This window comes from Ammospiza nelsoni, chromosome 22 (assembly GCF_027579445.1).
Source record: "Ammospiza nelsoni isolate bAmmNel1 chromosome 22, bAmmNel1.pri, whole genome shotgun sequence".
Lineage (NCBI taxonomy): Eukaryota > Metazoa > Chordata > Aves > Passeriformes > Passerellidae > Ammospiza > Ammospiza nelsoni.
The window spans coordinates 5,294,581-5,309,944 of NC_080654.1; the positions used below are offsets into that span (position 1 = coordinate 5,294,581).

Genomic DNA, 15,364 nt, shown 5'->3' on the forward strand with positions numbered 1-15,364 from the left:
ATCCGCCAGGGTGAGTGTTGGCAGTGCTGGCTGAGTGCCACGTGCTCCAGTTGGGATGATGCTCTCCATTGCCCCAAATTCCTGGAAATTTCACCCAAATGCTTAGGATACAATTAAATAACTCATTAACTACATGGGATGGGATCCTCTAGCCCTGAATCTGAATCTGGGGTGAAAAAATTATTTTTCCTTCTTTCCATGGTTATTTGATACCATTCCAGCTGTTCCTCAGTCCCCAGAGGGTCCCAGAGGGGAGACATGACCTGAATTCCTAAAGCAGGAAAACAAGCAGGAAAAAAAACAACACCATGTGGGTTTGTTATATTTTTTTAGCTGTTTCCAAGCTTTTGGGGCCTAGCAGGAAGAGGAGCAGAGCGGATTCCCTGGAAGGGGATGGGGATAAATGGGATATGGGGTGTACCTGGGCTTGGGGGGAGGCAAGGGGGGTGCCAGCAGTGGGAGGGGGTGATCCAGCAGTGAAAACCAAGCAGTTTGTTCCTGTTGGCTGTTGGCCGGGCAGTCACGCCTCTTCCCAAATATGCAGCTCAACTTGCCCTCAGGAACTGTGTCCCCTTCCCCACTGCTCCCTCCATCCTCCAGCCCCCCTTACCCCCACCCCAGGGCTCCTTCTTTGTCTCTCGGGTTCCTCAAGTGGGGAGTTAAGGATCCCTGGGGATCCCAGGGGGTAGAAATGTCATTATGGGGCAGGCAGTGCTGCCACTGGTCCCAACTGGTCCCACCATGGCCAAGCATGGTGATGACACAGCAGATATCTGCCACCCAAAACTCCTCTCTGCAATTTTTGACTAAATGGGTACATTTGGGGTGAAAGCGGTGTTCTCTCAGCAATAGGTTTGGGGAGAAAGCAATGTTCTCTCAGCAGTAGGTTTGGGGGGAAAGCAGTGTTGTCTCAGCAATAGGTTTGTCTGTGTCAGCTGTGGGGTCACCTGGCTCTGGTCACTGGTAGGTACAGAAAACTGGGAGGAAGAGAGGGATAGAGGGGCAGGAGTACAGGAAGGATAGACAGGATGGATAAACAAATGGAGAGACAGAGGAATAAGAGAAATGGGTGGATGGGAGAGCAAGCGATGGATGGATGGATGGATGGATGGATGGATGGATGGATGGATGGATGGATGGATGGATGGATGGATGAGAGTCCAGGGACATGGACAAATGGATGGATGAAGGTTTTAAGGACCGCATGGGGAAATGGGTGGACAGGATAACAAGGAGATCTGGAGGGATTGATGGAGGGCCAGAGGGAGGGAGGAGTGGGTAGAGGGATGCACAATGGGAGGCATGGATGATTGGACAGAGGGATGGACAGAGAGATGGGTGCATGGACAGATGGGTGGAGAGAGGGACAGGACAGATGAATGGATGGATAGAGAGATTAAGGTCTGGAAGGGAAGAAGGTTGGACAGGGGACCGAGAGCTAGGTGGAAGGATGGATGGAAAGATCAGAGGACAGAGGGACAGAACGACTGACGGACAAATGGATGGATCAAGGGCTGGACAGGGAAATAGCTGAGTAGAAGAGAAAGGGATGGACAGAGGGACAGACAGGGATAGAAAAAGGGCTTTAGATCAGGATGGGGAAGGGTCAGTGGCCGGCTGTCCGGACAGACGGACAGCACACGGCTGCCTTGGCCGTGGCCCCTTTAAGCGCCCCCCCGCGGGCGGCGATGGTACGCGCCGGCGAGGCCGCGCCGCGCGGGGGACAATGGGGTGGGGGCGGGCCCACTGTGGGCGCGGGGGGGGCGGGCAGGAAGTGCCGCGCGGCCGCGCCCCCTCTCGCTCGCCCACCCCCGGCCCGTCGCGGCGGGGCCGCTCTTGAGGCGGCGGCGGGACAGCGATCCCAGCGGCACCGGCACCGGGGCACGGCACCAGAGCAGCACCGGGCACCGGCTGGGTGAGGGCACCAGCGCCGGCGGCTGAGGGAGGCGCGGGTGGCATCGGACGGGGTTGGCGGGGACCGGTCTCGAACCCGGGCTCGGCCGCGAGCGGGGGGCGGCTCGAACGCGAGGCTCCGGTGCAACCCCAGCCCCGAGTCCCCCAAATCCACCCTCAGCCCCGAGCCCGCCTCGGGCAGCCTCGTCACGGCCCCCAAATCCGGCCTGAACCCGAGCAGCTCAAATCCAGCCTTAATCCTGACTGCCCAGAGCCAGCCTGAGCCCCGGACCCCCAACCCCAGACCCAGCCTAAGCCCCAGACCCCAACCCAGCCTCAGCCCCGGACCCCAACCCAGCCTCAGCCCCACCCGCCCCTGTGCCACTCATTCAGCCCCATCCCTGCCCCCCAGCACTCTGCAGGCTCAGCCCCACTCCCCAATATCCCCGGTACCCCCGGTGCCCCTGTCAGACCATGCTCTGTATCTGATTCGCCCCCAGCTTCGCTCCTATTGCAACCCTATTGTGTCCTCTCCCAGCATTGCTCTGATCTATCCCAAATCCGCCCAACTACATCCTGATGCTCCCGTTATCCGCGTTGCATCCTAATCTCCTAATGTAACCCCTCCAGCCCCCCCACCCATTGTATCCTGACCCCCCAGTTCCCCCTCCCTGCACTGCAACCCTGTTGCAGCTTGGTCCCCCATTGTAACCCTACATCCTCCTGTTGTGGCCTGATCCATTCCCCACAGTGAGACCCTCTGAGCACCCCCAATTGCATCCTGACCCCCTCTGTTCCCCCCTTTGTAAATCCTCCAGCCCCTTATTGCCTCCTGACACTCCCATTTCCCCAACTGCAGCCCCTCCAGCCCCCATTGCATCCCGACCCCCACCTTGCCCCCCATTACAAACCCTGCACCCCCCATTCCCACCTGATCCCCATCCCCCTTATTATCATTATCCTCTTCCCTACTCCCCCATTTCTCCCCACCCCAAGTCCCCCCACTTATGCCCTCCCCATCAATCCCCATTCACCCCCTCAAGCCCCCGCTCACTCTCTCACCCTTAACTTCCTCCCACCCCAAACCCTCATTGAGCCTTTCCCCCTACAACTTTCCCCCCAGCCTCTTCCCACCCCGAGCCCTCTGCTCACCCTCCCAAGCTCCCATTCACCTTCTCACCTTCATCCCAAGGCCTCCACTCACCCTCTCCACCTTCAACCTCCCCCCATCCCTTTTACCTTCCCACCTCAAACCCTCTCATTCACCCTTTCCCTATCAACCCGAGGCCTTCACTCACCCTCTCCCCCACAACTGCTTCTACCCCAAGCCCCCCTTTTACCCCCTCCCCTCATTCATCCTCTCTCCTCCACCCAAAGCCCCCCATTCACCTTGTTCCCCCATGGTCCCCCTCCCCACAATCCCCCATTCACCCTAACCCCATACCCCTCTCCCTGACCCCATGTCCCTCTCCCCAGCCCCCCTAACCCCATCCCCCTCTTCCCAGCCCCCCCTGACCCGGTACCAGTCTTTCCAGGTCCCCTCACCCTGTGTCCCTCTCTGCAGCCCCCCCTGACTCCGTGCTCCTCTTCTTGGCCCCCCTGACCCCATGCTGTTGTCCCCAGCCCCCCCTGACCCCATGTCCCTAACCCTGCACCCTTGACTCTGTGTGCCTCTCTCCCCTTGACCCCGTGTGCCCCTCTCCCCAGTGCCCCCTTGACCCTGTTTGCCCCTCTCCCCAGCCCCCCGACCCTGTTTACCCTTTCCCCAGCCCCCCGACTCAGTGCCCCTTTCCCCAGCCCCCCTGACCCCATGCTGTTATCCCCAGTGCCCTCCCGACCCCATGCCCCTCTCCCCAGCCCCCCCTGACTCTGTGCCCCTCTCCCTGGTCCCTCCTAGCCCTGTGCCCCTCTCTGCAGCCCCCCTAACCCCATGCCCCCTCTCCCTGGTCCCCCCCGACCCTGTGCTGTTGTCCCCAGCTCCTCCTAACCCCGTGCCCCTCTCCCCTGACCCTGTGTGCCCCTCTCCCAGCTGCCCTAACCCCAGCCGCCCTCCCATCACCCCTGACCCCATGCCCCTCTCCTCAGCACCTCCTGACCCTTGCCCCTCTCCCCAGCCGCCCCTAACCCCATGCCCCTCTCCCCTGACCCCGTGTGCCCCTCTCCCAACACCCCCCGACCCTGTGTGCCCTCTTCCCAGCCCCCCTGACCCCATGCCCCTCTCCCCTAACCCTGTGCCCCTCTCCCCAGTCCCCCTAACCCCGTGCCCCTCTTTTCTCACCCTGTGTACCCCTCTCCCAGCACCCACTAACATCATGCCCCTTACCCCGTGCCTCTCTCCCCTAACCCCGTACCCCTGTCCCCAGCCTCCCTGGCCCCCCCTGACCCCATTTATCCTCTCCGCAGCCCCAGCCATGGCCTGCAGCCTCAAGGACGAGCTGCTGTGCTCCATCTGCCTGAGCATCTACCAGGACCCGGTGGGGCTGGGCTGCGAGCACTACTTCTGCCGCCGCTGCATCACGGAGCACTGGGTGCGCCAGGAGCCGCAGGGCACGCGCGACTGCCCCGAGTGCCGCCGCACCTTCCCCGAGCCCACGCTGGCGCCCAGCCTCAAGCTGGCCAACATCGTGGAGCGCTACAGCGCCTTCCCCCTGGACGCCATCCTGGGCGCCCAGCGCAGCCCCTTCCCTTGCAAGGACCACGAGAAGGTGAAGCTCTTCTGCCTCACCGACCGCGCCGTGGTTTGCTTCTTCTGCGACGAGCCGGCCGTGCACGAGCAGCACCAGGTCACCAACGTGGATGACGCCTTTGAGGAGCTGCAGGTGGGTCCCTGTCACAGACATCCTTTATGGGAAATCCTTTCCTTAGGGTTTGTCCTCCTGAGAAGCTGAGAGGGCTCAGGAACCAAATGTAAACAATGGTTATCTGCTGCTGTGGAATGCAACAGGTGCATTTGTGATTGGCCCATGTTGGTTGTTTCTAATTAATGGCCAATCGCAGCCCAGCTTTTGTTATGATTCTTTCCTGTTCTATTCTTAGCCAGCCTTCTGATGAAATCCTTTCTCCTATTCTTTTAGTACAGCTTTAATATAATATATATCATAAAATAATAAATCAAGCCTTCTGAAACATGGAGTCAGATCCTCGTCTCTTCCCTCATCCTCAGACCCCTGTGAACACCATCACAGGTCCCTGTGGGGTTCCCTGCCCCAGGTGGCTCCTTGGGGCTGTTGTGTCCACCTAGTCCCTCTCACATCTGTGGTTGTGCCCTTCCCTTTTGTCCCTGTGCCCATCCTGAGCCCATGGGCATCGGTCTTGTGGCTTCCTCCCATGTGCCTGTCCCTGCACCCTTTCTTCTGTCCTTGCACCCCTTCTTCCATCCCTGCACTCCTTTTCCCTATCAGGGGCAGCCCCGTGCCTTCTTTCTGTATGTCTATCTGTCCCTGCACCCCATCTGTCACCTTCAGGGTCACAGCACTGTGAGTGCTCTGAGGGTGACAGGGACAGCCCCAGCACCAGGACCACTGCTCCCACTGCCTGCCCTGAGACCCCACATGGTCCCTGGGGTCCCCTCCAGGCTGGTGTCACTCTGTGAGGCCACTGCTCCTGTCCCTGCTCCTGCCAGACACTCATTATGGAAGCAGAGGCTTCTTCCTGTGGCTTCTTCCAGTCCTTCTGTCCCTGTACTGCTTTTCCTTCTCAGGGTCAGCCCTGTGCCCACGTCCTGTCATTCTGTCTGTCCCTGAAACCCTCCTGTCCCTGTGGGGGTCATCCTTGTGCTGTTTTCCTGTCTGTCCCTGTGTCCCTGCACCAATTATTTTCTTGTCAGGGTCAGTCCCATGCATTTCCCCATCAGTCTGTCTGTGCACCCCTGCTGTCTCCATGGGGGTCACTCCTGTGACTTCCTCCTGCCCACGTGTCCCTGAACCCTGTATTTCCCTGTATTCCTTCTTTTCCCTATTGGAGTCAGTGCCACGGCTCCCTTCTGTCTGTCTGTCTGTCACTCCCTCCTCCTCTCCTCACTGGGATCAGCTCCATGCCTTCCTCCAGTCTGTCTGTTCCCACAGTCCTTTTGTCTGTGTTGGGGTCAGCCCCATCCATCCATCCCTCCATCCATCCCTCCCTCCATCCATCCATCCCTCCATCCATCCATCCATCCATCCATCCATCCATCCATCCATCCATCCATCCATTCATCCCTCCATCCCTCCACACTGCTCCACACGTTATCCCCCTGGGATCCCCCTTCTCCATCCCCACTGGGAATCTTTGGGAACCCCCAAATCCCCCCATGGCTGAGCTGTCCCCCAGTCCAGGACCTTCCAATCCAGGACCTGTCACCCCCACCCCAGGCAGGACCCTCATCCCACAGAGGCCACCCATAACCTGGCCATCCCACAGCCCCATAACCCCATGGCTGGTTTGGGTGGGAAAGCTCCCTGTGGGATCCCTTTTTTGCCCCAAATCACCAATTTCTGGGTTTTCCCTCCTGTCCCCAGCGGGAGCTGAAGGAGCAGCTCCAGGGGCTGCAGGAGAGCGAGCGTGGCCACACAGAAGCCCTGCAGCTCCTCAAGAAGCAGCTGGCTGAGACCAAGGTACGTGTGAGGACACCACTGTCACCCCTGGGAACCCTGGGGACCCTCTCTTTTCCCCCCAGCCCTTCACAGCCCCCCAAAGCAGAATTGGGGTCAACCTCATTGCCACCCCAATGACACCCCAACCCTGACCCTCACCAGCCTGCTTTTGGAGCTTCCAAACACTCCAAACTGGACAATTTCCTGGATTTCCCCCATTTTTTCCTTCTGTGGTCCCCCAATGGGGCTGCTCATCCCTCTGTAATTTCCTGCAGGGCTGCTTTGATTTATCTTTTTAATTAATTTAATTAATTATCTCTTCACTCAGGGGTTCAGTGTCCAGTGAGGTTCAATTTTCTCCCCGTCCCCACCAGCAAGTGAGGTGGGGCTTTTTAGGTTTTTGTTTTTTTTTTTTTAGTTTTGGTTTCCTGTTTTTTTTTTTTTTTTTTTTTAAGGGGGTTTTAAGGTGTAATTTGAGGAATTTTAGAGGATTTTAGGGTTTTTTTTAGGCTTCCTAAAAGATCTCTTTAAAGGTTCTTTAAGAATTCTTTTAAGACCTCCATAAATTTTTGTGAGTTTTTTTCAGGGTTCTTTTGGAGATTGTTTTAAGGTTCTTTGGAAGGTTCTTGTAGGGTTCTTTTAGGTTTCTTGGGAAGATTCCTTAAGGTGCTTTTTTAGGATCTTTGGGAGGTTCTTTTAGGTTCTTCAGAAGGTTCTTTTAGGGTTACTTTAGGGTTCTTGAGGGGTTCTTTGTAAGGTTTTTTTTTTGAGAGGTTTCTTCTAAGGTTCTTTTAGGTTTTTTTGGGGAGGTTCTCCTAGGGTTCTTTTAGGGTTTTTTGGGAGATTCTCCTAGGGTTCTTTTATGGTTTTTTTTAGGGAGGTTTTCCTAGGGTTCTTTTAGTTTTTTTGGGGAGGTTCTCCTAGGGTTCTTTTAGGTTTTTTTGGGGAAGTTCTTCTAGAGTTCTTTTAGGTTTTTTGGGGAGGTTCTTCTAAGGTTCTTTTAGGGTTTTTTTTGGGGAGGCTCTCCTAGGGTTCTTTTGGGTTTCTTGGGGAGATTCCTTAAGGCGCTTTTTTAGGATCTTTGGGAGGTTCTTTTAAGTTCTTGTGAAGGTTCTTTTAGTGTTTTGTTTGTTCTTTCAGGAGTTTTTTTTAGGGTTCTATTAAGTTTTTTTTCTGGGGAGGTTCTTGTAGGGTTCTTTCTGGTTTTTTTTGGGAGGTTCTCCTAAGCTTCTTTTAGGGTTTTTTTTGGGGAGGTTCTCCTAGGGTTCTTTTATGGTTTTTTGGGGAGGTTCTCCTAGGGGTTCTTTTAGGTTTCTTGGGGAGATTCCTTGAGGTGCTTTTTAGGTTCTTCAGAAGGTTCCTTTAGGGTTACTTTAGGGTTCTTTGTGAGGTTCTCCTAGGCTTCTTTTAGGGTTTTTTGGGGAGGTTCTCCTAGGCTTCTTTCAGTTTTTTTGAGGAGGTTCTCCTAGGGTTCTTTTAGGCTTTTTGGGAAAGTTCTCCTAGGCTTCTTTGAAAAGCTCTTTGGGTACTTCTTCCAGCATCCTCTCAGTCCATTCTTTAAGCACACACTCCCAAACCCACCCTTGCAACCCGTGGAACTCCCTGCTCCGATACCCTTGTAGACATTCACTTGGGGGATTAAGGACCTCCTGGCCTGACCAGCCGATCTTTGTGCACCCCTAACCCCCCTTTGCACCCCAAGTCCTCAGCCAAGAGCCTGCGGGGGACCATCGGGGAGGCGTTTGAGCGGCTGCACCGGCTGCTGCGCGAGCGGCAGAAGGCCATGCTGGAGGAGCTGGAGGCCGACACGGCGCGCACGCTCAGCGACATCGAGCACAAGATCCAGCGCTACAGCCAGCAGCTGCGCAAGGTCCAGGAGGGCACCCAGATCCTGCAGGAGCGCCTGGCCGAGGCCGACAAACACGTCTTCCTGGCCGGGGTGGCGTCCCTCTCCGAGAGGTGGGTGGTGGTGAGGGGGTGGCGGTGTCACCCGTGTCACCCCTGCCTCGGTACCGTGTGTTTTTATTGGAATTAATACCCATATGGCCAGGTGGAACGTGCCTGGGCTCGTCTGGCCCTTGCTGCTCGACCAAAGGTGGAAACTGTGGTGGTTTCACCTCAGAGACACTTTTGGCTAAGCTGGATGTGTGGTGTTTCACCTCAGAGACACTTTTGGCTAAGCTGGATGTGTTGTGTTTCACCTCAGAGATGCCTTTGGCCAGCTGGATGTGTGGTGTTTCACCTCAGAGACACTTTTGGCTAAGCTGGATGTGTTGTGTTTCACCTCAGAGATGCCTTTGGCTAGCTGGGTGTGTGGTGTTTTCACCTCAGAGACACCTTTGGCTAGCTGGATGTGTGGTGTTTTCACCTCAGAGACACCTCTGGCTAGCTGGATGTGTGGTGGTTTCACCTCAGACGCCTTTGGCTAGCTGGATGTGTGGTGGTTTCACTTCAGAGACACCTTTGGCCAGCTGGCTATTGCAGCTGGGCACCTGGGACAAGTCCAGGCATGCAGGAGCTCTGGTGGTGGTGGGATAGAGCTTTTCCCCATAACAGGGTCTGGTCCTCAGGTTTACCTCTGGTGGAGAAGCTTTGAGGTGATGGTGAAGGAAAGGAGTCAGTTCTGATGGAGGGTTTGGATCCAGAGCTTCATTCTGGCCCACAGGCCTCTGAATGCAGCACCAGCTCCAACAGAACTCCCTGAGCCCGTGGTTGCTGCTCCTTTAACCCTGGGGAGAGGGGCAGGGAAGGGGTAGGGATCCCACCAACCAGGTAAGGGGGGCGAGTCTCAGGGGACAAATGACACCTGGATGGCCCAATGTCCCCCAGGGCTGAAAGGCATCTTTTGAACTCTGCCAATCCCTTCTGGAGTGCCAGGATTGACAGCGCTCAGCAGGGGCAAGGGAGGGGGAAAGGAGAGGTGATTGACACCTGGGGAAGGATTGGGAAACTGAGGCAAGCTCTGACATCACACAGCAGTGTTCTTCTCCACAGGCTGAAGGGGAAGATCCACGAGACCAACCTGACCTATGAGGACTTCCCCACCTCCAAGTACATGGGCCCACTGCAGTACACCATCTGGAAATCCCTCTTCCAGGACATCCATCCTGGTGAGGACATGGGGATGGGGGAGTGGAAAGGGATGGGGAGGTCACCGGGGACAGGAACACACCAGTGAGGGATGGGGAAGGGGACATCACATGTCACTGACAGGGGATGGGGACATTGCTGCTGAGGGTCTGGGGTGTCAGTGATGAGGAGCAGGGACACACCAGTGAGGGACAGGGAACATCACTGAGGAGCTGGGGTTGTTCAGCCTGGACAAGAGGCTTAGAGGTGACCTTATTGCTCTCTACAATTCCTGAAGGGAGGTTTGGGTTTTTTGGGGAGGTTCTTCCAAGATTCTTTGGAAAGCTCTTTGGGTAGTTCTTCTAGGATCCTTTCAGTCCATTCCTGAAGGGAGGTTGCAGACAGGTGGGGTTGGTCTCTTCCACCAGGCAGCACTGACAGAACCAGAGTCTTGAGCTACATCAGGGAAGGTGTAGGTTGGATATTAGGAAAAAATTTTCACCAAAAGAATAATAAAGCACTGGAATGCTCTTCCCAGGCAGGTGGTAGAATCCCATCTCTGGATGTGCTTAAAAAGGCTGGACATGGCACTTGGTGCTAGAGTCTGGTTGAGGTGTTAGGGCGTAGGTTGGACTCAGTGATCTTGGAGGTCTCTTCCAACCTCATCATTGTGTGATTCTGAGACAAGGGATGAGCATGGGGACAGGACACCCCAGTGAGGGATGGGGAAGGGAATACCACCTGGGAGGGAATGGGATGTCACTGACAAGGGATGGAGACGAGGGTTAGTGCAGCCCTTGCAGCATTGCTGCCAAGGGTCTGGGACATCAGTGATGAGCAGGGACACACCAGTCAGGGACAGGGGACATCACTGACAAGGGATGAGCATGAGGACAGGAGACCCAGTGAAGGATGGGGAAGGGGACGTCGTCTGGGAGGGAGCAGGATGTCACTGACAAGGGATGGGGACATTGCTGCCAAGGGTCTGGGACATCAGTGGTGAAGAGCAGGGACACACCAGCGAGGGACAGGGGACATCACTGACAAGGGATGGGGACATTGCTGCCAAGGGTCTGGGGTATCAGTGATGAAGAGCAGGGACGTAGCAGTGAGGGACAGGGGACATCACTGACAAGGGATGAGCATGAAGATAGAACACCTCAGTGAGGGATGGGGAAGGGAACGTCATCTGGGAGGGAGCAGGATGTCACTGACAGGGGATGGGGACATTGCTGCCAGGGGTCTGGGACATCAGTGATGAGGAGCAGACACACAGGAGTGAGGGACAGGGGACACCACTGAGGACAGTACACCCCAGTCAAGGATGAAGAAGGGGACATCACCTGAGAGGGAACAGGATGTCACTGACAAGGGATGGGGACATTGCTGCCAGGGGTCTGGGACATCAGTGATGAGGAGCAGGGACGGGAAACATCACTGACAAGGGATGGGGACGTTGCTGCCAGGGGTCTGGGACATCAGTGATGAGGAGCAGGGACGGGAAACATCACTGACAAGGGATGGGGACGTTGCTCCAAAGGGTCTGGGACATGAGTGATGAGGAGCAGGGATGGGGAACATCACTGACAAGGGATGAGCATGAGGACAGAACACCCCAGTGAGGGATGAGCACAAGACCACCCTGCTGACCTCCCCGTGCCGCTCGTCACCCCGGTGGCACCTGGGCTGTCTCCAGGGCTGCACTAACCCTCGTTCCCCCCCGTCCCTGCTGTGGCAGTGCCAGCAGCGCTGACCCTGGACCCTGGCACTGCCCACCACCGCCTCATCCTGTCGGACGACTGCACCATCGTGGCCTACGGCAACCTGCACCCGCAGCCGCTGCAGGACTCGCCGCGCCGCTTCGACGTCGAGGTGTCGGTGCTGGGCGCCGAGGCCTTCGGGGCCGGCGTGCACTACTGGGAGGTGGTGGTGTCCGAAAAAACCCAGTGGATGATCGGCCTGGCCCACGAGGCCGTCACCCGCAAGGGCAGCATCCAGATCCAGCCCAGCCGCGGCTTCTACTGCATCGTGATGCACGACGGGAACCAGTACAGCGCCTGCACCGAGCCCTGGACGCGGCTCAACGTCAAGGGCAAGCTGGAGAAGGTGGGCGTCTTCCTGGACTACGACAAGGGGCTGCTCATCTTCTACAACGCCGACGACATGTCCTGGCTCTACACCTTCAGGGAGAGGTTTCCCGGCAAGCTGTGCTCCTATTTCAGCCCTGGCCAGAGCCACGCCAACGGCAAGAACGTGCAGCCGCTGCGGATCAACACCGTCCGTATCTAGGGGGGGTTTTGGGGTGTCCCCCCCGGCCCTGGCGGGTGTTCCCCCACTCCAGGAACTGGTGCCGGTGCTGGGCAGGGTCTGGCGTTGCGCCTGCTGCTCTCGGTCCTGTGCTTCCAGGGAATCCCAGTGCGGGGGGCTGGGATCGGCAATAAAGGATTTGGAGAGAAGGGGCTGGGTGGTGGAGAGCCCCAGGGTGGGGGGGCTGGGCTGGGGGCACCGTGGGGTGACATGGCAGGGGTGTGTCACCGTGCTGGGGTGCCACGCTGAGCTGGGGACATTGTGGCACTGTGCCATGGCAGGGGTGTGTCACCGTGCTGGGGTGCCACGCTGAGCTGGGGACATTGTGGCACTGTGCCATGGCAGGGGTGTGTCACCATGCTGGGGTGCCACGCTGAGCTGGGGACATTGTGGCACTGTGCCATGGTAGGCTGTGCCAGGGCAGGGATCTGTCGCCATGATGGGAGTGCCACGCTACTGGGGGCATTGTGCCCTGCTCTGTGCCATGGCAGGGGTGTGTCACCATGCTAGGGGTGCCACACTGTGCTGGGGACATTGTGGCACTGTGCTGGAGGTGCCACACTGTGCTGGGGACATTGTAGCACTGTGCCATGGCAAGAGTGTGTCACCATGCTGGGGGTGCCATGCTGGGGGCATTGTGGCACAGTGCCATGGCAGGGGTGTGTCACCATGCTGGGGGTGCCATGCTGGGGGCACTGTGGCACAGTGCCATGGCAGGGGTGTGTCACCATCATGGGGGTGCCACACTGTGCTGGGGGCACTGTGGCACAGTGCCATGGCAGGGGTGTGTCACTGTGCTGGGGTGCCACACTGTGCTGGGACATTGTGCCCGGCTCTGTGCCATGGCAGGGGTCTGTCACCATCATGGGGGTGCCATGGGTGTCACACCCATGTGTCAGGGATCACCATGCCGTGGGACATGTCCTGTGACACATGTGCCACATGTACAGCCCCGTGCTCTGCTGTGCCATGCCGTGGCCTGCTGTGCCATCCCATGCCATGCGTGCTGTGCTGTGCCAGGCTGTGCCAGCGCTGGCAGGGCTCTCTGTGTACTGCAATGTCCAGGGGCTGTGTGGGAGCTGGGCCGTGCAGGGTGGGCTGTACAGAGGGGCTGATCTGTGGGCAGTGGGCTGCACACAGGGGGTGCTGTGTGCCTGGATGTGGTACAGGGGGTGCTCTGTGATGTTTTGGGGGGTCTCTGTAGGGATATGGTGTTTGGGGTTATGTGTAGGGGCTGGGCTGTCATATATGGACGTGGGTCCGTAGGGGTGTGGTGTGTGGAGGGAGCTGTGTGGGGCGGTGGTAACGGGGTGGGCTGTACAGTAGGGTGATAGAAGGGGCTGATCTTTAGGGCCTGGGCTGTGCCAGGACTGTGGTGTAATAGGGGAGATGTGTGGCTGTGCAGGGGATGGGCTGTATATGGAGGGATGGGGATGTATAGGGGGGGGCTGTTTATAGGAACACGGGGTAGGGGGTGACGTGTAGGGAGTGGGGGGGATGTGTAGGGGGTGGCACACACCAGTAAAGGAGCACTGGGATGTGTGTAGGGAGTGTCACACACTAGTAAAGGAGCACTGGGAGGCTGTCACACACCAGTAAAGGACAGTGGGGCACTGGGGGGCTGTCACACACCAGTAAAAAGGAGCATTGGGGAGGGTGTCACACACCAGTAAAGGAGCACTGGGGAGGATGTTTAGGGGGTGTCACACACCAGTAAAGGACAGTAGGGCACTGGGGGTTGCACACAACATTAAAGGAGCACTGGGGATGTGTCCCACACCAGTAAAGGAGCGCTGGGGATGTGTCCCACACCAGTAAAGGAGCGCTGGGGATGTGTCCCACACCAGTAAAGGAGCGCTGGGGATGTGTCCCACACCAGTAAAGGAGCAGTGGGGATGTGTCCCACACCAGTAAAGGAGCGCTGGGGATGTGTCCCACACCAGTAAAGGAGCGCTGGGGATGTGTCCCACACCAGTAAAGGAGCGCTGGGGATGTGTCCCACACCAGTAAAGGAGCAGTGGGGATGTGTCCCACACCAGTAAAGGAGCACTGGGGATGTGTCCCACACCAGTAAAGGAGCGCTGGGGATGTGTCCCACACCAGTAAAGGAGCAGTGGGGATGTGTCCCACACCAGTAAAGGAGCGCTGGGGATGTGTCCCACACCAGTAAAGGAGCGCTGGGGATGTGTCCCACACCAGTAAAGGAGCGCTGGGGATGTGTCCCACACCAGTAAAGGACAGTGGGGCACACTAGGAGCAGTTCCCTTCCCCGCCCGCCAGGCGGCGCTGCGGGGCCCGGCCCGTGCTCTCCGCGCGTGCGCCCAGGGTGGGCAATCGAGCACCGAAAAGCGGAAGGGGTGCCCTGCCATCTTGCCCCGGGCACAGCCCCTCCGGTACCGGGGAACGCGGGGGGGGGCACCGGGGGCTGAGGGAGCGAGGGGCGTGAGGGGCTCGGCTGCGGCAGCGACGGGGCACCGGGGCCTTGGAGGGGGCTGAGGGAGTCCGGGGGCTGAGGCGTCCCTGTGGGCCTGGGAAGGAGCTTGTTGGGTGCTGGGGGTTGCGGGACTGGGGGGGCTGTGGGCACTGAGGGTGGGGGGGTTCGGGCGGGTTGTGATTTATGAGGGGCTGGGGAGATGGAGAGGGCTGTGAGGGGCCTGGGGGCCTTCAGTGGTCTCGGTGGGCGATGGGGTGCAGGGGGCTGTGAGGGTGGAGAGGGGCTTTGGGATCGGGGTGTGTGTGAGCTTGGGGGTGCTCTGGGTGTTGTGGGGCGAGGTGTGAGGAGATGGGGCCGCTGAGGGGAATGGGGGGTGACGGGGAGAAGCCTTGGGGGGGCCCTGTGGGGCTCAGCATAACTGTGGGGTGGGTGTGAGGCACCCGAGAGGCTCCGGGTGGGGTTGAGTCTCTCCTGTGAGGCTTAGGATGCATTTGGGGTCACCCCGGGCCCTCAGGGTGGATGTGGGGAGTCCCCTTTGGGGATGCCATTGGGGCACCCCATGAGAGCCTCGGCTGTGTGGGGGTGTCAGGGCCGGGGGGTCCCTGTGGGTGGCTCCGGGACCCCCGGTGACCCCAGCCCGGGCCGCAGCCATGGATCCGGGCGCGGGGGCGCGGAAGGAGCGGCCGAAGCCGCGGGAGCCAGCGGCTCGCCTGGAGAAGGCCAAGCAGAGGTCGGCACAGCAGGAGCTGAAGCAGCGGCAGCGGGCGGAGGTGGGAGCGGGGAATGGGGAGGGACCCGGCCCAAGCCGCGGCCGAGCCCCCTTTGCCATCCTAACCCTTTCCCCACCCCAGATCTACGCCCTGAACCGGGTGATGACGGAGCTGGAGCAGCAGCAGTTCGACTCCTTCTGCAAGCAGATGCAGGGATCCGGGGAATGACAGCCAGCCCGGCCTCTGCCCTACCCCCCCTTTTCTAATCCCCCGGTATTTATTATCAAATCGCCCTTTTTGTATCAATAAAATCTCTGCTGGTTCTCTGTCTCCCGGCTCCTGCTTGCTCCGGGTGCGAATGGCCTGAGGCCAGAGCAGCT

The 15,364-nt window shown here is 58.4% G+C and overlaps 2 protein-coding genes across 3 annotated transcripts; both read left to right on the forward strand.

Moving 5' to 3' along the window:
* The first annotated feature begins 1,847 nt into the window (after positions 1–1,847).
* Positions 1,848–11,989, forward strand: LOC132083039 (E3 ubiquitin-protein ligase TRIM62). The gene is made up of 6 exons (XM_059487554.1): positions 1,848–1,915; positions 4,297–4,712; positions 6,390–6,485; positions 8,167–8,423; positions 9,459–9,574; positions 11,272–11,989. Exons 2-6 carry the CDS (start codon positions 4,305–4,307, stop codon positions 11,820–11,822), a joined length of 1,428 nt encoding a protein of 475 aa, XP_059343537.1. The 5' UTR covers positions 1,848–1,915; positions 4,297–4,304; the 3' UTR covers positions 11,823–11,989.
* Positions 11,990–14,134: 2,145 nt separating this feature from the next.
* SVBP (small vasohibin binding protein) lies at positions 14,135–15,314 on the forward strand. 2 transcript variants are annotated; one of them, XM_059487601.1, is made up of 3 exons: positions 14,135–14,233; positions 14,923–15,044; positions 15,126–15,314. In XM_059487601.1, exons 2-3 carry the CDS (start codon positions 14,925–14,927, stop codon positions 15,210–15,212), a joined length of 207 nt encoding a protein of 68 aa, XP_059343584.1. In that variant the 5' UTR covers positions 14,135–14,233; positions 14,923–14,924; the 3' UTR covers positions 15,213–15,314. The 2 variants fall into 2 exon arrangements, with proteins under 2 accessions (XP_059343584.1, XP_059343585.1); XM_059487602.1 differs by having other exon boundaries at positions 14,163–14,233; positions 14,864–15,044.
* Positions 15,315–15,364: the final 50 nt, after the last annotated feature.

Coding starts and splice junctions, on each gene's coding strand:
- SVBP (XM_059487601.1), top strand. CDS start 14,925: ATGGATCCGGGCGCGGGGGCGCGGAAGGAGCGGCCGAAGCCGCGGGAG. Junction 15,045..15,125: donor AGCAGCGGCAGCGGGCGGAG/GTGGGAGCGGGG, acceptor TCCCCACCCCAG/ATCTACGCCCTGAACCGGGT.
- LOC132083039 (XM_059487554.1), top strand. CDS start 4,305: ATGGCCTGCAGCCTCAAGGACGAGCTGCTGTGCTCCATCTGCCTGAGC. Junction 6,486..8,166: donor AGCAGCTGGCTGAGACCAAG/GTACGTGTGAGG, acceptor TTGCACCCCAAG/TCCTCAGCCAAGAGCCTGCG. Junction 8,424..9,458: donor GTGGCGTCCCTCTCCGAGAG/GTGGGTGGTGGT, acceptor TCTTCTCCACAG/GCTGAAGGGGAAGATCCACG.